The sequence below is a fragment of the Leptonychotes weddellii genome, chromosome 3 (genome assembly GCF_054177405.1).
Source record: "Leptonychotes weddellii isolate Sample4059 chromosome 3, ASM5417740v2, whole genome shotgun sequence".
NCBI lineage: Eukaryota > Metazoa > Chordata > Mammalia > Carnivora > Phocidae > Leptonychotes > Leptonychotes weddellii.
In genome coordinates, this window is record NC_138371.1 from 162,762,087 (window position 1) to 162,786,951 (window position 24,865).

Sequence of the window (24,865 nt, forward strand, 5' to 3'; positions counted from 1 at the left end):
AAAATATATAGATTTCCAGTGTAACTAGCTTATGTGATTTACCCGCTGAAAGCTGCATCACAATGTGAACCTCTCAAATTTTCAGTATAATGAAAAAACACATAATCTCCTTTCAGAGTCAGCTAGCTACCCCCAGTGCTCCTTCTCTCTGCTTTCTCAGTGAATGAATGTTCAGCTTCATGCACAGCTTCTGGTCTCCCTTGTGTCTAGGTGCAGCTGCGTGACTTGCTACATTCTGGTCTGTGAGATGTGACAGGACGGAGTATGCCCTTGTTGTCTCCTTCCTGCTCGCAGAAACAGAGGAGAGGAGCCTGACGAGTGATCTCAGACCATGAGCCAGGAGGAGCTTCACGAAGATGACTGAACCACCAGACAGAAGTCGCCTGCGTCCTCATGCTGTGGAGCTGCCTTAGTCACTCCAGGCAGCTCACGCTTGGACTGTGAGATGAGAAAAATAAACTCCAGTCTTGAAGCTACTGTTACTGCGGCCAGACTTACTGAACACAACCTTCACTCACCTATTTGGCTACTGTTACTTATTAGATCATCGGCTTCTCCAGAAGCCATTCTTCAGAACTCAAGACAGGATGAAGAGGGGAATTAGGATGAATTAGCTCAAAATGCTGTCATAAAATACCACAGACTGGGTGGCTTAAGCAACAGAAATGTACTTATTTTAGATCAAGATGCTCGCTGATTTGGTTTCTGATGAGCGCTCCCTTCCTGGCTTGTAGGCAGCCCCCATGTTGTGGTGCGCTCCCATGACCTCTTTGTGTGCGTGAGGAGAGAAAGGGATCTCTCTCCCTTCCTCTTCTGTGAGGCTATAAATCCTACTGGATTAGGGCCCAAGCCATAAAACCTTATTTAACCTTAATTACCCTCCAAAAGGCCCCGTTTCCAAATACAGTCACAGTAGGGGTGAGGGCTCCAACATACAAATTTCAGGGGAGGCAGGGGACAATAATTAAGTCCACAGCAACACCTAACCTTGGGACTGCCATAACACCCCAGGCATAGCTCTACCATTTCATTTTCTACATTGAGAATATGACACGCTAATTAAAAGCTGCACAGATTAAAGCATCAAGAACACAAATACTTGAAAACAGACCTGAAAGATTAATTATAAATTTCAAAATGAAAATACATAATAAAATGATATAGAAAATATATAATAAAAACATTATATTATCTTACAATCAATAACTGAGCCATTTTCTGTGCTTCTCTTGTCAATGGATCAACAATAGCAATGACATCAAAGAACATGTCATTCTCTTCAGGGTTTATCGTTATAATGCTAGGAAAATAGAAAATAAGATGAAAGATGATCAGTTAAATTAATTATCTAATAAGTCGTAGTCTCAGCTATATACATTCCCTTTTTTTTTTTTTTTTTTTAAGTAATCTCCATCTCCAACATGGGGCTTGAACTCACATCCTTGAGATCAAGAGTCACATGCTCTGCGGACTGAACCAGCCAGGCGCCCCTGAGCTATATGCATTCTTATAAATGGCTTTTTTTTCTCAAAAAAAAAAAAATTGCTTTCTTTCTCACTGGATTAAAAAAAATCCTGGTTACTTCACGGATGAAAATGCAAATTTATTTATTTTTAATTCTAAGTTTTTATTTTAATTCCAATTAGTCTACATATAGTGTAATACTAGTTTCATGTATAGAACTAAGAGATTCAACACTTACATACAACACCCGGTACTCATCACAGCAAGTGCCCTCCTTAATGTCCCTCACCTACTTAAACCCATCCCCCCACCCACCTCTACTCTGGAAACCATCAGTGTGTTCTCTATAATTTAGTCTGTCTCTTGGTTTGCCTTTTTCCCCATGCTATGTTCATCTGTTTCTTAAATTCCACATATGAGTGAAATCATACAGTATCTGTCTTCCTCTGACTGCTTTATTTCACTTAGCATAACACCCTCTAGTTCTATCCACATCCTTGCAAATGGCAAGATTTCATTCTTTTTGATGGCTGAATAATATTCCTGTGTGTGTGTGTGTGCGCACCACTTACAAATCAAAAGTGATATATATATATATATATCACTTACAAATCAAAACCACAATGAGATACCACCTCACACCAGTCAGAATGGCTAAAATTAACAACACAGGAAACAACAGATGTTGGGGAGGATGCAAAGAAAGAGGAACCCTCCTACACTGTTGGTGGGAATGCAAGCTTGTGCAGCCACTCTGGAAAATGCAAATTTAAAAGCCTAACGTTTGTGTTCAATAAATTACAAAACTGGAAAGAATCAGAGAAAATGAAAGATTTTATGAATGAGTGACTTTTAAAAACTCTTCAAAGAACAATACTATTACAGTGAAAACTAATTTTAACCCCCCCAAAATTCTCATGGATCACACAATATTAAAAAATAAAGCCAAGATAACTTTCGTGTTTGTTGAATGCATTTTCTCAGATTTGAGAATAAAATTAACTCTTCAGTAGTTTTATTAAATTTAGTATTTAAAAAATCCCAACATATAACAGGAAAGTTCAGGGGGAAAAAAGCCCAAATTTATCATACTTATTTTTGACCCCAGTCACCCTCTCCTAACCTCCTGCCCTCAGTCTCCTTCCTTGTGTCTTTCACTGAACTAAATTCTAAGTTAGAAGATGGAATAATCTTTACTGAGAAATGTTGGGGAAATTAATAAAAGCACAGAAAATGCCAGTGGAAGATAATAAATTCGATATTTACTGTAATCAAAAGTTAAAAGTATATATTTGACTAAAAGTACAGAATATTCCAACTGAATTACTATTTTAACATTGTAAACAAGAAGTCAGTTTTTCAAAATGTATGAATTAAATATCTTACATATTACAAAGGGAAAAAGATTTCCAAATCAAAATGTATACCTGTAAAATTACAGGGACATTAGTCTTCTTTGATGCAGGAAGACTATAAATATCTAGACTTTTTGCAGTGAAAGGATTAATTTCTCAGCAATAAAAGCTAATGTAAAAGTCACTTCAAATATGGGTCCTCTGAGAAAGAAACAAAAGACATTTTATTTTATATGCAGTTGACATGATTTGATTTTGCTAAAACAGGAGTGACAGAATCAGACAACAGGTCCTGCCAGATAACTACTGCTAAAGACTACAAATCAGATGTTTTAAAATTAAAGGGCCTATCTACAGTGGTTAATGATGTTAGTAATCTTGGTGAAAATTTCACAAATTACTTCCATACTTGTAGCATTATTCAAAACTGGTCATTTTCTGTATGCTTTATGAGATGGTATGGTGGCCAAAGTAGGCATCTGTTTACTCAGACTACTGCCAATTCTGTGAGGTGGTATGTATCAGAACCCCAGAGTGCCTATCATCTACCTCTCTGTGCATTGGTATAGACTCAGGACAATTTTCTGAGCAGAATCCTGAGCCTATCAGTAGGTATTACATTGATTCATCTAAGAATGGAAGTAGGAGGTCTCTTTCCTCACACAATATCAACAAAAAGATGCTAACTCTACCTACACCACCTTTTTAAGGCAATGGATTTGTATTCAATTGTCAAGAAACTATTGCTATACTTCATGCCAATAGCCAGGAAGAATAATGCCAATTACGCTGACAGTCAATAATTATTAAAAGCTTAAGTCAGAGAAAGCCATGAAGGGCAGCTTCAGGTATGTGCAGTCTGTCAAGTCTTAGAGATAAACTAAGGACATTTCAAACAGGCCATAGCAATGAGAAGTTACTACTCAGCCAATATCCTATCCATTCCATGCAGAGTTGTTTTACTGAATTAAATGATCAGTTTTTTATAAAGACAGGTCAAACTGTCTATTTTAAAGATGTTGTTGAAAACACTATTCATCCTATAGTATTCCCTCTGTGAAGATTTCTCAGAGAAGTTTCTGTGTCCTCCCTCTTCTTAAAACAGTTACATTTCACCTGAACAACTCATTTATTTTCATTTGTGAACTCTGTGAACCGTGTACACTGGAAAACTTACAGTTAAATTTGGGGTGTGGCATGGCAGGCAGAAAGGCCGGTCATCCCGGCCTTAAAACCTCCTCTCCTGCCTGCCTGCCCTGTGAGCTTCAAGCTCTAGAATCAACAGCCTTAGAGGGACGGCTTCACCAGCTCTCACAACTGTGTAAGGGCAAACCCTACAACAATTCTTGTATAAATAAATCAGTTCTCATCTACACACCCCCATATGCGTACGCGTGTGCGTGCATGCATACTCACACACATGCACACATTCGCAGCATCTCTGCAGCTCTGACTGAGCCCTGACTGGACAGTCCAGCATTGCTAATGTGATCCTCTCTACTTTTCCTACGGTTCCAACACAAATCAAATCCAACAAAGTCATTCTTTCTTCATTAAATTAATACCTTCAATTAGGTTATCATTAAGTTTTGCTGGCCTGGATCCTACTTTTAAGGTGGGTATTCACATGTCTCCCCCCAGATTGATGTGAGTTGATTTTATGGTTTAACTTTCAAGTCCAATCCTCTTTCTCTTATTTCCAAGTTTCATTATTTGTCTACAAATACACATAATAGCTGCAATGCATTAATTATCTATTATATTCAAGGCAGTAGGTCTGAGTCTCATAAAACCCTTGTAGGGTAGGAATCAACACTATATTTTATAGATTAAGAAACTGAAGGAATAAGAGGTTACAGGGCTATGGTAACTGGGATTCAAAAACTGGGTGTTTGGACAAGAAAGCTCATGCTATGTCACACGACCAATGCTGACCTAGATAAACATATCAACATGGGTAACCACATAGAAAAAAAGGCTAAATGCCTAAATTATGTCCATGAACTCAGAAAATGGCAAATTACTAACTCTGCATGTTTCAGAAGGCAGGCATTAGGTGAGGATATTTATTGTATAAACAGAGAGGCATGCCAATACATACATGTTACATGCCCATTTATAAATATTTATAGTAATGCCCCAGAAATAACAGAAAAAATTGGAGAATTGCAGACCACTGTCACAAAGTCCCATCATACTCTTCCACCTTCCATTTCTAGAAAATAAGGCAGTAGGCTTAAAAGCAGCAAATGCATTGACAGATGTGAAAGGTAGAGAAAGAAAGTCAAGACTAACCGACAATAAACTATAAAAGATCAAATGTATCAGACATTTAACACAGGCATAAGTAAGTTCCAAATGTACCAAAATTCCTAAGTATAATATAGCTTCATGGAACAGTCTAGTGACTAATGTTTACAATGACGATTTTGAGTAATCTGTGTTAAATTATTTCAGCGCATGGTATGCAGAAGTCAAAGATGTTTGTAAGAAGAATTCCAGGAGATGTGTTTAAAAATACAAGTACTGAATCTCAGCTATCTGAAAACAATAAAACTTCCTTTCCAACAGTGCTACTTTCTTTAGAAAGTAATCTTCCCCGAGTTTACTCCTGCGTGTGTGTAAAGACCTCTCTCTAAAGACAGACGCCCTGCAGCTAAAGCTGGTGTTAGTGCTGGAGGTACGCATGAGCAACCTAAGACAGCATCTGCCATAAAACCAGCAAACTTACGAGGGAGTGTTAGCCATTCCGAGTCTGTGCTAAAGTGTTTGTCTCAGTTGAGTTTTATAGGAGCGGTGATTAGAAAAAGATCATATAAGGGGCGCCTGGGTGGCTCAGTCTTTTAAGCATCTGCCTTCGGCTCAGGTCATGGTCCCAGGGTCCTGGGATAGAGCTCCGCATTGGGCTCCTTGCTCCGCGGTAAGCCTGCTTCTCCCTCTCCCACTCCCCCTGCTTGTGTTCCCTCTCTCGCTGTCTCTCTCTCTCTGTCAAATAAATAAATAAAAAATCTTAAAAAAAAAAAAGATCATATAATAAAACATGCCCATAGTTTAATCCTATGATGTCTATTTTTTCCCCAATTCTATGTGGTCTGTAATTAAAAACAACAGAAAAGGTTCTCTTCTGGGGACACAGATAATTGTATGTATGTAGACAAAGCTTGGTGAATTTCATTTCGACTATCTTAGAGGAACTGTGTAATATAGTGAGATTACACACTAGCTTATTATCCCAAAACAGTATTTCTCTGATGGCTGCCTTCGGAAATCTAATCTTCATGAAATAATTTTTAACCAAAAAGTGTTCCATGGATAAGCAAGTTGCACAACTGCTGAATTAACCAAAAACGAACTTTTCTTTCACCTTTAAGTAGATCACATCTCATAACTGTTAATATATTGATGCATACTGAAAATCTCTCCCTATCCCTTCCCAAGAATGCAGTGTTCTCTAAACTTACTTGACCAGAGAACAGTTTTCCTCTCAGAATATATGTGTCAACATCTCAGAGTAGTGTTCCATTGAACACATCTTGGACACGTTATTGTACATGTCTACATTTTATTTATTTATTCATTTACGTAATCTCTACACCCAGTGTGGGACTTGAACTCACAACCCTGCGATCAAGAGTTGCATGCTCTTCCGACTGAGCCAGCCAGGCGCCCCCAAATTATTAATCAGAATTCTTTAGTAACTGAATCTTTTATACATTGAGAATATAAACATATTATTTATATATAATGATAATCCCAAGATACTGCAAAAATTCCAAATGATCTTGAACAAGAAAGATAATAAAACAAATTATACTAGATAGAACTTACTTGAAGCTTCAGATCCTTACACATCATCCTTTATTTACTAGAATATATAATTAACTGGAATTTCTTTTCCTAATCTTGTCAAATACATTTCTTCTCTAACAATTTTTAATTCTACTTTAAGTTCTGCTATATTATAAATACAAATGGAAGCCATAATTGAGTATGGGATGCAGTGACAGGAAAAACACAGACATTATGTTCTTACCTGTGATTCTCTCTAAGAAATGTGATATCATGGCGAGATGCACGTTTAGGCAAAGAGGAAAGAAGGGCATCAGCTTTCATAACAAGGTCGCTCATGCTAGATAAACGAGACAATGTGTGAGTTTTCAAAGGAGAAAGGTCCACATTTCATGTTACAATTAATGCCCTGAGAAAAGGAAATTGAATTTTAAAATATCTCCAATAGACAAGCTTTACGTAAATAACTTTTCTTCCAAACTTGTTGGTAATTTGTCAGTTTAAAGAGGACTGTTGCTTTAAAAACCATCCTGCTTTTCCTTATCATTGATACGATCTTTAAACACTTGTAATTGGTGTTCTCAGCAGTGTCCATAAGCATATGGTGAATCATTCAATTCAAGGCAATATTTGCTGAGTGCTGGTTATGTGTCCAAGCAGTGGGGCCCACACAGGAAAGAAAGGGCAGGAAGATCCAAAAAGGGGGAGTTTTTAATATAATTAAATATAATTAAAATATAATTAATATAATTAAGAAGTCCAGACCTCTATGGTCACAAATTAGTTTGAAAACTAATTAAAACTGCATAAAATACCTAGATTACATACAACCAAATTTGAAAATCCATGATGGAGGAAATATATTTTATGTTCATTGATACACTGGGGCAGAAAATGTTGGCTGAACCTTAAGACAAGTTTTTGGAAAGAAAAGGAAAAAGAAAAGAAAGAATAAGCACTTCCATTTTATAAAGAAATTTAGATTCCGAGTGGTTGAGAACCTGTGTCTACTATACCATTTTTTACTGGACTATCAGGTTCTGACATGTAGGACTTTGCTTAATGGCCACTTAATAAACATAAATAAAATGAATGAATTAATCGAAACCAGTCTCTATAATCTCTATTTGTAAACTCCCTCAAAGGTATTTTATCAGCTACATACTCTCTAATATGTGAAATTGGAGGCACAATGCAGGAAATGTGGTCAAACATGCTCCCCACGTTTCAAGGAGACCAGATGCACTGAGAAGAAGAAGAAATGAGGAAAGGGAAATTTGGGGCCCAAACAGCGTTTTTGTAGATTCTCTGAATACTGTGGTATCCAGGTTGTTTTTTCTCTTTTTGCCAAGAACTGAAGAGGGGAACGGGCACGAGATGCTCCGCGCCTCCTGTCTGAGGAGCGGGGACCTCTCTGAGAGCCGAGCAAGAAGTAAGCACTCTGCTACTGCACGTATCACGTGCTCCTGGGGAGGTTTCCAGGGACTCCGCCTTCTGCATCCAGAGTCTACCTTCCTAGTTCACCAACTCTTGGAAAGCATGAAAACAAGGCCGCAGATCTTAAGCATATGTTCATATTAAAGCAACTATGAATTTATTCAACCACAGCACGACTTGTTCAGCATTGTGTGTGTGCATGCGACAACTTCAGACAATTAGAGGGCATGTTCTTATAGTTTAATGTTATTGATTTTTATTGTTTGGGTGGTGGTTTTGCTCTGAAATGCACCTTTAAAGTAGCTGAAATAGCTTCTCAAGCCTACTTAAAACTGTATTTTTTACCAAATAAGGTTAAAAAAATTAGCTCTGAAATGTTAACTCGTGTCAGTCCCACACTCCAGTTACCACAGCTTTATAATAAATTTTGATACTGGAGAGCAGAAATTCTCTCTTCTGCCTCTTCTTCAAAATTGTGTTGACTGTTTTTGGCTACTTGTTTTTCTGTATAAATACGATTAGGACCAGCATAACAAGTTCCATAAAAAATGTTCCTGGAATCCAATAACTACTGAATTATACACTTTCCAACATATACTAGACCTAAATTATTTAACTAAAAATTATAACTTTTTTTTCTTTTTAAAGCTTTCTTTAGTTTTACTCCACTTGAAAATAACTGTGGATTTTTTTTTAAAAGATTTTATTTATTTATTTGACACAGAGAGAGAGAGCACAAGCAGGGGGAGCGGCAGGCAGAGGGAGAGGGAGAAGCAGACTCCCTGAGGAGCAGGGAGCCTGACGCGGGGCTCGATCCCAGGGTCCCAGGATCATGACCTGAGCCGAAGGCAGACGCTTAACTGACTGAGCCACCCAGGCGCCCTGAAAATAACTGTGGATATTATCTCTTTACTGTAGAAAAGCCCTTACTTTATGACTTTATTTATAATTTTCTATATCATTTCCTAGCTGATGAATTACGTCCTAGAGGACAGATTAAGTAAGGACATACATTTCATCTGCATCAGAATTCTGTATTCAAGACTAAGAATCAGAACTTTGAGTTCTGGCAGGAACCACCTCAAAGCCTAGCTGTATGCTACACGATGCAGTGGTACTCTGAAGTAAAGAACAGAAAAAGATGTAACAGAAAAACACTAACACAAAAGAACACTGAGGCGGCTTAAATATAAGATGCCACAGACTTTAAGACAAAATAAATACTAGGAAAGGAGTAATTTATTTAATGATAAAAGGAACAATTCACTAGAAATGTAACAGTTCTGAATCAGGGTATATATGACTATAGCTCAAAATATTTAAACAAAAATTGGCAAAGTTATAAGAATTAAATGATAGATCCATAATTCTAGCAGTGTTTTAACAAACTTCTTTTAGTAACTGACAGATAAAACAAGGTATTCAGTATTTCGATGGCTGGAAAAAAACCAGCATGTTCAGTATGATAGACATGTATAAAATCTTCCACATAATTAGAAAATATGCTTTTAAAAAAATCAAGCATGAGACAATGGTAAGAATGAACCCTGTCTCACAAAATTCAGAGAAATAAATACTAAGTAACTGGTTCATACACCATGTTCTCAAATCACAGTCCAAAACAAACTGGAAATCACACACTGTGCCATTTAAAAAATTTAAAGCACATCTTATTCATTTATTTATATGATAAATATTTACTGGGTGCCTAACAAGATCTAGGCAGAATTCTATATAGAGAAGATAAAAACAATAAAATAGACCACGAATTTTGCCTTGATGAAGCCAACAATTTTAAATATTTTAAAACATCTTAAAAAATAAATGTTAAAAAATCAAAACAGAAATTTGAACATATTAGCACTGATTCATAATGAAATATTTATATTTTAAAACTTATGTGATACAACTAAATAAGTGTTTAGAGAGATGCTTTAAGCTGGTAATTTAAGGATATATAAGGAAAAAATGTGATATTAATAAGCTATGAATTCAACCTGAGAAGTTTATAAAAGAAAACGGATTAAAGAGAAATAACAAAGAACTGAAACTGATAAAAACAAAACAAAAACAATTGGGAGGTTGCCATGTTCTATATCCACATATATGAAAAGTAAAAAAATAAATTAGTAAAGTAGTTAAGTCTAGTAAAATAGATATATCTTTCACTAAATTAAGCAAACTAAGATAAGAGAAAGGCCAACATAAATGAGATGTTTAAAAGCTGGAAGCTAAAAAAAATAAAATAAAATAAAAATAAAAAAATAAAAGCTGGAAGCTAAGGAACAAAGCTGTTAAAATTCACAAATGACAGGAGTGTCTAATATTTGAAAAAATGTTACAAAAATTGAGAGTCAAGCAAGGAATAACGATATAGAACCTAATATTGTTCCTGTAATTTAGCATTAAACAATTTGAAAATGTAATTTAAAATACACCATTTACAATATGAACTAAAAGCATAAAGTACAAGGGAATAAATCCAAAAATACATATGTAAGTCCTCATGGGAAATAAATAGAAGCTTCACTGAAGGACCCAAAAGGAACACTAAGTAAGTGTATGTAACTATCTACCTACATATTCTCATATATATGTTTATATATAAATTATATACCACAATTATATAACACATCATCAGTTATATACATTATTTTATATATTATATTAAATTGTATATACTGTATTATACATTTATATAGCTATATACAAACAATACATGTCTATATTTAATAGATGGGTAATTTAATATTATATAAAGATGGCAATTCTCCTTAAACTAATCTATAAACTCAAAGAAATTCCCATAAAAATTCCAAGAACATTTTTTATGGAACTTGTTATGCTGGTCCTAATCGCTTATACAGAAAAACAAGTAGCCAAAAACAGTCAACACAATTTTGAAGAAGAGGCAGAAGAGAGAATTTCTGCTCTCCAGTATCAAAATTTATTATAAAGCTGTGGTAACTGGAGTGTGGGACTGACACGAGACAGTATACCAGTGGAACAGAATAAAGATCCAAGAAGAATTAAAGATATAAACCAGTAAAAAAAAAACTGTAAAATTTTTAGAGGAAAATAAAGGAGAATATCTTTATGAACTCAGGCTAGAGAAAACTCTTATACATCTCACACACACACACACACACTTGTGCGCGCAGACCACAGACAAGCTATGAAGGAAAAATCCTGATAATATTTTGGTATTGAAATTAAAAACGTCTATGTATCTGGTAAAAAATTACAATAAAAAAGTAAATAGCCATGTCACAAACTGTAATATAATATGTGAGGCACATATAACTGACAAAGATTAGTATACAGAATCACAGAAAATATTTATATATCATTAAAAGAAGAAAATAACCCGACAAGTAAGCAAAAGACAGGTACGAGTATTTTACGGAAGAGTAAACATGAATGAAAATAATTGTATGAAAAGATACTCAACTTTACTAAAAGTCAAAGAAAAGCAAATTAAAAAAGACACAATTTCACATCCACCAGATAGAAAAAATTAACAAGTCAGATAACACCAAGTATTGGTAAGAACCTGGGGAAACAGAACCTTCACATTTCTGGTGGAAGTGTTAATTATTGCAACTATTTTAAAGGACAGAATTTAACAGTATCTGGTAAAGCAGAGGACATGCATACCCTACAACCCAACGGTAACACTCCTGTGCTCTAGAGAAACTCACATTGCACAAGGAGACATACATTTATTTATTTATTTAAAAGATTTATTTATTTAAAAGATTTATTTATTTATTTATTTGACACAGAGAGAGACAGAGATAGTGAGAGAGAGAGCACAAGCAGGGGGAGCGGCAGGCAGAGGGAGAGGGAGAAGCAGGATCTCTGCTGAGCAAGGAGCCCGATGGGGGCTGGAGCCCAATGCGGGGCTCGATCCCGGGACACTGGGATCATGACCTGAGCTGAAGGCAGCCACTTAACTGACTGAGCCACCCAGGCGACCCGCACAAGGAAACATTTAAAGCTGGTTCATTATAGCATTTCTGTAACAGTAAAAAACTAAAGCCAAGTTAACTGTATCTCAGTATTGGACTTTATAAATGAACTACAGTATATTCATTAAATGAAACACTAAAAAGGAACTAAAATGAAGAAACTAGCTCTACATACATGAACGTAGATAAAGCTCCAGCAGAAGTTGCAAAGGAGCCTACAGTAAATAGCGTTTCTCTATAAAAGTCAGGCATTCAACACATCAACACTGATCATGGATATTCACATAAGAAGCAAAAGCACAAACACAAATATGGAATCATGCACACAACACTTAGGAAAATGGTTACCACTCAGGGAGGATGGAGACTGGCTGGGTGGGTAAGAAACAAAGAGGACTTAACATCTATGGTTTGGTGATGGTGAGTATATGGAGGCTTTTCGTTATTTAAATATTCTCCACATATCTCTTATTATATCTTATGTACATATTTGAAACATTTTCTAATCTTAAAAAGAAAAAATAAGATGCAAAATATAACCCCCCCAAAATGAATTGCTCTTATGATTTTAAATACTTACTTCTTTGAGCTGATTTCCATATTTTCAACAATGCCTTCAATTTTCTCTACTAGATTAGTAAATGTTATTTTTTCCAAGAAGTAAAAATCTTCTGTATAGAAATTTTCATCTAAAGGTCCTAAGAACTTAAAATGAAAATAGTTTTATTATTGTATATCTTCTAGAGGATACCAGTTTGGGACAAATATTTTCTCACCAGATATTTAAGCAAAAACCGATTACAGATTAAACAGATGGTGGCTATCAGTCCCACCATTTACTAAATCTACTGGGAAACAAAGAAGAGAAAAATGTTTCTCACTTTGATATTACAAATAACATCTGCATAAACACCAAAATCAAACTGACAAAATAAAAAAGGAGTAAATTATTTCCATTTGGAAGTTTTACTTTGAAACATAATGCTTCCAAAAACCAAAGGCTTTCCATCCTAAGGTAAATTATGAAAGCAAGTGTCTATATTTTATAAATCTTTTATTTTCAATTTGCTTTTCTATTCACCTATAAATTGTGGTCTACACTATGTCGATGCAAATTAGTACATAAGCAAGGCATAAAAGAGCAAAAAACAAGAGACAAATCACATAATTACTTAAACGCACCAACCCATCTTCATCGAACTGATGCTGTATAATGGTTTGGAGCCCAGCAAGGTCATGCAGGTCAGCTTTAAACCAGTAACTCTAGAGGGGCAAGGTGTCAAACTGCCACATACCTAATTTCATCAGATGGCTACTCCATCACAATGACCACCAATTCGACTACCATTAGCACGCCCTGAGGGAACTAGTACGCAGAGTCATCATCATATTATCAACACAAGCCCTATGTAGAAGGTGAGCCTGACATAGTCTTATGCACTAAACAACTACACTTAATGACCAACAACTAGAAAGTATATTGTCCAGAGTATTTTTTTTTTCTTGGTAAAAAGACCAGAATAAATGGTTATAGCAGACTTTCTCACTTGCCTTTCATCTGCCTGTGCAATTAATATTTTCTAAAAATTGATAAAGTTCTTGAATCTCTTCTCATTTGCTGATATCACAGATGATATGAGCTGGGATGTCAGCATTCCAGCTAGACAAATACCATGTTTCACTTTAAACATAAAACACGGGCTCTTAAAAATGCAAAAAATGGGCACTAAAAAACTAAAAGTACACATATAAACATTTAATTGCCTCAAGATTTGGCACTCCTTTTAATAACTTTGAAAGCACTTTCAATGTTGTATTTTATGGACTATGACTAGCAGAGGCTTGAAAAAGAGCTGAATTTTATCTATACTACCTCTAGTGATTGCAGCACTTTTGTTAATAACTAAGAAAAAGGAAATACAATCTCAAATTATTTTAAGGGGTTAATTAGATTGGCTATCTTCACTGATCAAAATCCGCCAGAGAAGTGGTTATATTTCACCTATGTAAGTACAGTGTGAAACAGCTGGGAGAAACTTGATTCTTTTGTGTCTTAATTCTACTTAAAGTTGAACACAATATTTGTGGAATAAGGTAACTTAAATAGTATAAAATTCACATAATGTCCAAGTTGGGAAAAAGGAACATTGAACTTGAAAATCCTGTAAAAACACAATTAAACCTGTGCCTATCCAACCTATCCATCTTTTTTACAACACTTGGGAAATGTGATCTTTCAGTTATACAGAATAACTGTTGTAATAGAAATGCATTACCTCCTTTGACAGCTCATTAATATTTTAAAAAACTCAGAGTGTTCATCCATATACTGAGCTAAAAATCTCTCTACACTCATGGGGGTCTCAGCAACTGGCCTTGATTCTATTCTCTCATCAAGTGTAATGCAAATCGAGACTACAAATGTATCCACTACTTCTTATAACAGCCTTCAAATATTTAAAAGAGAAAACAGGAATTAATATTTATTGAAAATTTACTGTCTGTGGCTGTTTTATGTGCTTTAGGTTTAATAGCATATTTAATCTCTGACAACTCTGTAAAATAGATATCATCATTCCCTCTGTCCAAATGACATTTCCAAACCAAGTCTCATAGAGGTCATATAATTAATGGTGCAAATGGAATTTGAATCCAGACTTGTTTGGCTAAGAAAAAGGCCTTGCTTGTTTCTCTACCCTCTGCTACCCCTCGTCTTTCACCAATTTGTAAACATGTAAGTTAATAACAGTAAATTTATTGTAATTATAGTAACAGAGTTATTTAGCATTTTATTTAATACTAAAAATATATAATTTTTTAATTCTTGAGCATATAGTAAGAAAGTATAGATGATTGCTGCCCCCAGTTTTACAATTTGACGTTGAGTCTGTTCCAGTTCTAACAAACGTTTGGACAGGTTCAGAATGAAGACTCATTCTAAAATGTCAGATTTCAAGCACTGAACTATCTGGTTCAGAGTTGTAACTATCTGCTACAATTGCTGTGATTATTGTGCTTTTTAAGCATTACTCTGAGACAGAGTAATAAGCTAAGTATTAAATGACAGCTCATAAATCACAGTACTTCTTTTCAGATATACTTTTCAATTTGAATCACAGTTCCATAAATAAAAAATAATAAAATTATAATTTTTCTATGAACACAAAAGTCAACATAATTTGACTTAATATCCATCTCCAGCCCCAACCTCTCCCCTGAATTCAACTCATACGTTCAATTGCCAACCCAACAAGCTTCAGTGGAGGTCCAGACCTGACCACTGAACTCTTCCTACGTACAGAATGAACTCTCTTTCCCTTTCCACTCCTCCTCAACAACCCCACTCTGTCTGCAGACTTCCTCACCTTAATACAGGGCAACTCCACTCTGCCAGTTCCACAGTTCTCTCACATCCCACGTCAAGTCTGTCAGCAATTCCTGTTCACTCTTCCTCCAAAATATATCCCACAGCCACTCCTCACTACCTCCACGAGAGCCATTCTGGTCCAAGCCACCAGCATCTCTCCCCTGGACTACTGAAATAGCTCCCAACTGGCTTCCTGATCCCCTACAGTTTATTCTCAACATAACAGCCACTAGAGATCCTAATAAAACATAAGTCAGATCATGTCAGTCCTCTGTCCAGAACTATGTGCTTCATGACTCATTTAGCATAAAGCAGGAGTTCTTAAACGGTCTATAAAACCCTACATCATCTGGTAGGCAGCTACTTCTTGGAGCTTCTCTTCAGACCACTCTCTTTGTACCTGCTATTCCTAGAACATACAGCAATCATCTCACCTTGGGACCTTTGTCCTTACTGTTCCCTCTATCCAGAACATTCTTCTTCCAGATATTCCACATGGCGTGCTCCCTCACCTCCTCTGGTTCTCTCCAAATGACACCTTATCAATAAGGATGCTACTTGTTCTCTGTTGCTGCCCACCAAAATATAAACTTCATGAAAACATGTTTGTTCACTACTATACTCTCAGAACCTAGAAGAATGTTTGGTTCACAGCTGGTGCAAAATTAGGATCTGAATTTTTTTTTTTTTCAAGATTTTATTTAGAGAGAGAGAGGGAGAACTCAAGCAGACCCCGTGCTGAGCGTGGAGCCTGACATGGGGCTCAGTCTCATGACCCTGAGATTATGACCTGAGCCGAAATCAGGAGTTGGAGGCTTAACTGATGGAGCCACCCAGGTGCCCTTAGGATCTGATTAGTTTTGTAAATTTCAAGGAAAATGAAGAGAAACCTTTATTCTAGGAAAAATAAACATAACTATAGCTAACATTTGTTATCACTAATATTGATGACAACTTATGAATTACATTAAACAATGACAAAGAAAACATAGGGGAGCTTTTTCATAATGTATTACCAAAAGGCAAGGTACTAGATACATCAGGTGTAATTTTTTACTCTTTATCCCTTAAAATGCCAGACAGAGCCAAAGATAGCCACATACTATAAAACTGTTCTAAAAAGCTACATTTCTTCCCAAAGCAACTGTTAAAAAGAAAAAGCAATGCAATTTCTTGGCTTCCAAATACCTCACTATCAAATTCACAAATACTTTGTATTACTGTAATAATATAAGACAACTGTCCTCACTGATTTGTAAAACAGCACTGTACAAAGATGAACCTTTAGGAGCTAATGCAATTAGCTTGAAAATTGCTACACTGAAGCAGATATATTTGATCTGGGAAGTCTTGCAAATATGAGTCCCTCACTATTCTCCAATTCCTAGTGTTTATAGATTCAAGTAAGAAAGAATAGCATAATTTTAAGGGAACATGATATGGTAATAAAACATTAGAGAAATGTAGAAAACGGGCGCCTGGGTGGCTCAGTCAGTTAAGCGTCTGCCTTCGGCTCAGGTTGTGATCCAGGGTTCTGGGATTGAGCTCCACGTTGTTGGGTTCCCTGCTAAGCGGGGACCCTGCTTCTCCCTCTCCCTCTTCCCCTCCCACCCCTCTGCTCATGAATGCACTCTCTCTGAATCTTAAAAAAATGTAGAAAACAAAGAAAACATTAAGAGTGTATTATAGCTTGGAAGACAATTTAGGTACATATAATTTGGTAGTTCAAGCAAAGATATGTCAAACACATTGCATTGGTTGATATCTTAATAAATCTAAGCACCAGATTCAATTTTTTAAGACTTAAATCATTCCTGAGAAATAAAACCAGATTCTCATACTCAAAAAATAAGTAGATCTCATCATGAATTCTGTAGTCCTATAAAGATTCTCTAATTAACAAGAAAAATGTTTCTGATGTACCAAGAGAAAAAAGTGATATAAATTATACATACATATATACATAATAGGATTACAATTATGTATTTTTACAAACCAGACATGGCTATGTAGAGTAGAAAAAAGGGTTAGAAGGTAAAACAATAAACTATTAATAATAAATTTTATTAGGAGGGTAGGAGTAAGAGTGACTTTTCTTATAGATTTTAATGATTACATTAATAACTATTACTTTATACCTCAAAAATAACAATCCAATACTTTTGGAAGTTAATCAATTGTAGAGAAAAGCTGTAAGAAGAAAAACGTGTCACAGGGTACTTTCTGCCCCCATTACAACAGTGGTTCTCAGTCTCAGTGTTGTAGTGGATACTAAGTTGTTCTTTCTAGCACTTGTATTAAAGCAAAACAAAAGCAACCCCCAGGAGACATTCTTACCCACCACATTCAACGATGCCGTCCCTGGGGGATGTGGGAGTGTGCCCTTCCATTCACGCTGAGACCTGTGTGGTGCGTCCAGCATAGGAGCCCCATCCTCTGCAAGTGCTGCAGCAGGTGTGTTGGGACAGAAACAAACCTGAGACCCCCATCATAGGTCCACAGAAGAGTGAGCAACCGCTTTTTCTACTTACTTTCCCATTGCTGACAATACCTATCTCTCCAGGACGCAACTTAAGTACATCTTGACAGAACAGCTGATGAGTTTGGAAAATATTCACTCCAACAGTGTTATATTTTTTCTCAAAAGCATTCTTATCCATCCCCTAAAGCATAGATTAAGAAGGATGTAATTAGTAAAATATATTAAATCATTTTCTTAAAGCCTGCTTTAATATATTAATGCAAAATTTGAAATTATTCTAAATCTTGATTTTTAAAAGTACTATTTTCTTCTGCAACACTAAAAAAAGAATATTTCTTCCAAGTCAATTACGGTATCTGTACATCTTGTTACAAGTAGATATCATATGTCATCCATTCTTTGAAAATTTCAGGTGGATTATTGATTAGTAATATGCTAGGGGACATCAACGTAAATAAAATTTAACATTAAAGAAATGGAACAAATGTTTATTAAATTCTGAACTCAGTATCCCCATTTGGTACACTCGGTAAAAACAACTGTCTAAAATAGAAATACCCTCTCTCACCTCATTCTACCAATCTCACAAAACCAATTTAGTAATAATGCATTTTATTTCTGAAATACACAAGTAACCCTTGGTTAAAGTAAAAAAATATGAACATTCACAGAAAATAAACCACGAATAGGTTCTTCACATCTTCACACTAAGACACATTTCTCCCTATCAGTACTTATCAAACTTCAATGTGCCATCACCTGGTGCCTTGTTAAAATGTAGTTCCTACTTCGGAAGATCCAGGGTGAGGCCTTAAATTTTGAACTTTTTTTTTTTTTAAAGATTTTATTTATTTATTTGAGAGAGAGAATGAGAGACAGAGAGCAGGAGAGGGAGAAGGGTCAGAGGGAGAAGCAGACTCCCTGCTGAGCAGGGAGCCGGATGCGGGACTCGATCCCAGGACTCCAGGATCATGACCTGAACTGAAGGCAGTCGCTTAACCAACTGAGCCACCCAGGCGCCCTAAATTTTGAACTTCTAACAGGTTCTTGGGTGTTCCCACGATGGTAGGAATGTTCCACTGCACTGTCCAATATGGCAGCCACAGCCATGGACGGTCACTGAGCACTTAACACGTGGCTAGTATGACTGGGGCACAGAATTTAAATTATTTATTTATTTAATTAATTCTAAAAAATTTATTATTATGTTCAATTAGCCAGCATGTAGTACATCATTAGTTTTTGATGTGGTGCTCAACGATTCATTAGTTGAGTATAACACCCAGTGCTCATCACCACACGTGCCAGAATTTAAATTTTAACTTAATTTTAAGTTTTAAGGAACCACATTTAGCTAGTGGATACAGTAGTGGACAGTGCAGCCTTAGATCCTGCTTACTTCCAAAATCTCCATCTCAGTCATCCCGTCTCTGACCACAAGCTCCTGAATTTCCAGCTCATGCAACCTAGTGTCACCAGACCAACCATTACTCAATCCTTTCAGTCCTCCGCCCCTACCACTTATTTACTGTCCATCGTACCTCCCATAGTTTTCCTCCTATATGAGTTACACCACAAAGTCCCTTACCACAACAAAAACCTTCCATGCTTCGCTCCCTTGAATGCTTCCCTGAATTCACATTCACCTGGCAATTCCCCAACTCTGTTTAAACACAACTCTGCTTCCCCTGCAACTAGAACCAAATTGTTAATACAGCTAGAGAAAAACATGCAACTAATACTGATCTCACTTTCAATTTGGGTCACTAACATCAAGTGGGTCCTCAGAAACCTTCCCATGCTAATATATTTAATTCATGTGCTCACTCTCAGAATAATAAAAAATATGTGGCATTTTCTCCTCTTTCCTCAAACTTCTAATAATACCTACTCTTACTCTAATAATTGGCAATGACTGGAATTTCTTTTGAAAATGAATATAATTAGAAGTACTTCATCCTGCTACCACCAAATAAATCTACCCTTCTGCAACCATGCCCACACATTCTGCCTTCCTTCTGGTTAAAACAGATGAACAGTTCCTTTTCTTAAGACCAACAGTTAACACTTGTCCATTGGATCCTGGCACCTCTTCTCTACTCAAGAACTTTGCTCCTAACTCTGCTCCCATCTCTCTGTATCATCCTTTCTCATTGTTTGGATGGACTGTGTCCATTAGCATACAAAACAGTGACATCTCCCCAATTTAGAAATTCTTGACCTCAAGTCCCGTTCTAGATACAAAATATTTCTGTTTGTGGTAAAATTAAAGTTTCTTAAAAGAGCTACCTATACTCACTATCTCTATTTCCTGGTTTCCCATTCTCTTTTCAATCTAGTTTACTTTTATACCTACTATTCCACTGAAACAATTCTCATCAATGACCACCTTAACAAGTAAATGGTCAATTATGAAGCCTAATTTCAGGAACGTCTGGCATAGTTGATCATTCCCTCCTTGAAATATTTTCTCCAACTGACTTTCAGGATACCATACACTCCTGGTTATCTTCCTAACTTGTTGGCTGCTCCATCTGTCTCCTTTACTGGATCAGCCTTTTCTTGCATACTTCTATATGTTGGAATGTTCCAGGGCTCTGGTTTCAGCCTCTCTTCTCTCGCCCAACTCACTCCTGAGGTATCTGATCCAGTTTCTTGGCTTTAAGTTATATAGAATACTGGTAACTCTCAAAGTGTCTGACTCTAAAAATACCCCGACAACCCTGAATTGATTTCTACACTCATTAACTCAATTGTCAACCCAACATCTCCACTCGAATGTCCAACAGGAATCTCCAACATGTACAGACTTAACTCTTGATCCCTTATGTGTCCAAATCTTCTCTTCATCTAGACTTACCCATCTCAAAAAAAAGACACCACCATCAACTCAAGCCACTCAAGCTAAAATTTAAGGATATTACATTTTATGTCACATACAATTGATCAGCTAATCCTGTTGACTAGAGTTGTAACAAATACTATGCGCCAACTGCCTCACTATCTCTACCACTAGTACCTAGTCCAAGACACCATTATTTCTTGCCTGGATTAGTGCAATAGCATTCTAACTGTTCATCTTATTTCCACTCTTGTCTGCCTGCTACCAAATCTTCACATGGCATCCAGAGTCATCTTTTTAAAGATTACTCACTTCTTCAAGATTCCTCAATGGTTTCCCATTATACTCAGGAAAGACTTCAGTTCCTTACCATGGCTGACAGGTGCTTGAGATAACTGGGTTCTGTTCCTGACCTCATCTCCTTGTACTCGCCACATCACTGTCTCTATTTTGCTCATAATGATCTTCTGCCTATACCTCAAACCTGGAAAGCTGATCGCTGTAGCAGTCCTTTAGACTTACTGTGTTCCTGAATCTGGTACATTCTTCTCGCAGATTTTCCATGGCTTGATTTCTCATTTCAGACCTCTACTTAAATGTAAACTCTTTAGAGATGCCTTCCTTGACCCCTCCAGCTAAAAGAGCATCCCTCAAACTATCTACCCTCTTCTTTCTTTATATTGTTCTAGTACCATTCAGTTTGTCTGTCCTTCCTACTATCATGTAAGCTTCACAAAAGCAGGGACTCAGGGGCACCTGGGTGGCTCAGTTGTTGGGTGTCTGCCTTCGGCTCGGGTTATGATCCCGGGGTCCTGGGATCGAGCCCCGCATCGGGCTCCCTGCTCGGCGGGAAGCCTGCATCTCCCTCTCCCACTCCCCCTGCTTGTGTTCCCTCTCTCGCTGTGTCTCTCTCTGTCAAATAAATAAATGAAATCTTTAAAAAAAAAAAAAAAAAAAAAAAAAGCAGGGACTCAATATATCTGCCTTGTTCACAAGTGTATCTCCACCGTCCGGCAGACAATCAGAAAATATTTTTGAAAGGATTAATGAATCTTCCTTCTTGAGGATCATCTTCCATCTTTAGAATTTCCCTCATACTGGATCCCTTCAGGGAAATACCTATTATTTACATAATCCTTTAACTCCCATTTTTCATTTAAGTACATGTGCTAACCAGAATGCCATCAACTTCAAGGATCACAAAGTGGTAGTAGTAATATTTGGTTTGCTAAAAGTCTTGATGCAAAGTCATATCGTTTAATATTTATCTTTTTCCCGTATGAAGGAATGTTTATTATGCCCAGTTGATTATACTTATTTATTGATGTTTTTCAGGAACATGGTAACACTGGCTTACACTTCTTAAATATGCAACAGATACTTATTATTCCAAACAAATAGCTACTGACCTCAGTAAGAAATGTTTTAATTTTTTCTCCGGAGTAAATAGCCGTAGCAGTTTCTTCCCTTGCCAGTTTCCTGAGAAAGTTTCTCAAAAAGCTGTTTTTCTGTGTAAGAAAAGCTGCCAAAACTCCTCTAGAAATAGCTGTGTTCTCTTCATTTATTTTTGAAGTAGGATTATAAATAACCCCCAACCGACTATGAACACTTGTTTTCTGCAAAACACATTTATAGGTGAAAAAGATCAGTATCTCGCATATCTTTGTACAGCTGAACTTTTTTCTTTCTCATCAAGTTTGTTCAGTTTACCACACAGTATCTTTCACTGTAGATGATTTACCACACAGCATCTTTCTATGTGGACTGTCCTGAATGTGCACCTACTAACATAGCCTAAAAACAGCCATTGTAGTAACTCTAAGAGCTTCACCTCTTTGTATAAAGAGTGTTTTAGAATGCAGTGTTGTTTAACCTCTTTTTGTGTGTGAAGTAACACATATAAGACAAGACACAAAACATAAGTGTAGAACTCAATGAAATTAGCCCATAAAACTGTAACTCAGGTGGAGAAACAGAGCACTGTAGGCAACCCAAAGTCATCTCTCATATACCCTGCCCGTTACTACACCTTCCCACTTTTCTAGAAACAACCACTACCCTGTTATTTATTGGTTGTATCATTCTTGCTTCTTTCTGGTTTATCACCTAAGTTTCATCATTAAACATTTAATCTATTTTGAACTTCATATAAATATAATCCTATGGTGTGTATTCTTTCCTGTCCTGTTTCCACTTAACATATTGATTGTGAGATTTATCAACATTGTTTTGTGTGGCTGTAGTTACTTTACTTTTTAGGATTGTACAGAATTCCATGATATGAATATACTCTATTTTATCCGTTCTACTGATGCTGGGCATTTGAATTTTTTTTTCATTTTGGTACTCTACAAACAGAGCAAGAAGAATACAGCACCAGCCATGAAGTCTTCTTGCCAGAACATGTTGAAGCTGAATCTAATTAAGCTTCAGACATAACTTCCAGTACAGAGGAGATGTAAGGGCTAAAGAACAAGTTAAAAATACTACAAGAAAACAAACAAACAAACAGTGAAATTCAGAATGTGGGATTTTTCTACAAAGCAACTAGCTTGGTCTCTTTAAAAAGTCACCAGACAAAATGTAGATGTTACTGTTTTACAATAAAAGAAACTAATGAAATTTAATAATGAAATGCATTGTGGGAAAAATGTTTGGGTCCTGGTTTGAAAAAAGAAAAGACATCTTTGTGGGAACAATTTAATGAAGACTTAGTACTAACAATGTGAGAGTGGTATTGCAGTTACGTAGAAGAATACCCTAATTCTTGGAAAATGCATGTTGAAGTATTAAGGGATGATATATGCTGATTTCTACAACTTTTTTTTTTTTTAAGATTTCATTTATCTATTTGACAGAGAGAGAGACAGCGAAAGAGGGAACACAAGCAGGGGGAGTGGGAGAGGGAGAAGCAGGCTCCTCACCGAGCAAGGAGCCTGATGCGGAACTCGATCCCAGGACTCTGGGATCATGACCTGAGCTGAAGGCAGATGCCCAACGACTGAGCCACCCAGGCGCCCCTGATTTCTACAACTTACTTTAAAATGATCTAGACCATTCCTGCCCTTCCCCCCACAAACAGTTAATTAGATAAACCAAATATGGCAAGATGTTAATAATTATAGAATCTAGGTGTTAGGTATGTAAGTGTTCATTACATCAGTCTTTTGAACTTTGTGTAGTTTTGAAAGAAAACATGGTCTTCAAAAAACAGACCCAGAGAACATGGTCTTCAAAAAACAGACCCAGAGAGCCATAAGGAGAGGCCCCAGTAAGATAAAGGCAGAAGTTAAAAACAAGCTGGCTAAAATGAAATGAAAATGAGAGGCTGAAAATATAATACTGGAAAGAATGAAAGAATGAAACTCAGAGCTGATACCACAGATAATTCAATTAATGAACTAGATTCGGAGTCAGCAAATTACAGCCTGTGGGTGAAATCCCATCTGGAGCCTGTTCTTATATGGTCCTCCAGGTAAGAAAATGTTCGTTGAAATGATAGAGCAGCCACAGGTCTAACAGAGAGAATCAGAGAAAGAGACAGATGAAAAGAGCTGTCCTGGGATCACACTCATCCCTAAGGGTCTGTAAAACTGCATATATTCTACACTGGCCCCATTTAGGAAAATGAGAATGAGGCAGGGGACACACTTGGAGGCATTCCCTGAATAAACACTGCTGAATAAAAAGCTACTCTGAGGGCGCCTGGGCGGCTCAGCTGGTTAAGCGTCTGCCTTCGGCTCAGGTCATGATCCCGGGGTCCTGGGATCAAGTCCCGCATCGGGCTCCCTGCTCAATGGGGAGTCTGCTTCTCCCTCTACCCTTCCCCCCTGCTCGTGATCTCTCTCTCTCTCTCTCTCTCTGAAATAAATAAATAAAACCTTAAAAAAAGAGAAAAAGCTACTTTGACCAGGCAACTCCGAGGAAGGCAGGTTTAAAAATAATTATTAAATCTATTCTGGGCAGTCTGGAAGACTTCATGCCAAAGGCTGGATCTTCTCAGGAGTAATGAGAAAGAGAAATTCCAAGACATTATTCCATGGGTGAATGTGGGGCAAAATCATAAAATCCCTGAACTGGAAAAGTAGCCTTTAAGTCAAGTACACATCCAACAGTAAACGGTGAACATCTAACCACTTACGGGGACTTAAGCACAAA

At 36.7% G+C, this 24,865-nt stretch overlaps 1 protein-coding gene across 2 annotated transcripts in view; it reads right to left on the reverse strand.

Moving 5' to 3' along the window:
- The window catches only part of UGGT2 (UDP-glucose glycoprotein glucosyltransferase 2), a 178,217-nt gene that overhangs the window by 43,767 nt on the left and 109,585 nt on the right, over nt 1-24,865 (reverse strand). For both annotated transcript variants that reach the window (XM_081815115.1, XM_081815116.1), the window contains 5 exons: nt 22,117-22,323; nt 17,915-18,046; nt 12,597-12,721; nt 6,853-6,948; nt 1,198-1,300 (listed from right to left, as the gene is read on the reverse strand). In XM_081815115.1, coding sequence (XP_081671241.1) covers nt 1,198-1,300; nt 6,853-6,948; nt 12,597-12,721; nt 17,915-18,046; nt 22,117-22,323 — 663 coding nt within the window. The remainder of the gene's footprint in view (nt 1-1,197; nt 1,301-6,852; nt 6,949-12,596; nt 12,722-17,914; nt 18,047-22,116; nt 22,324-24,865) is intronic.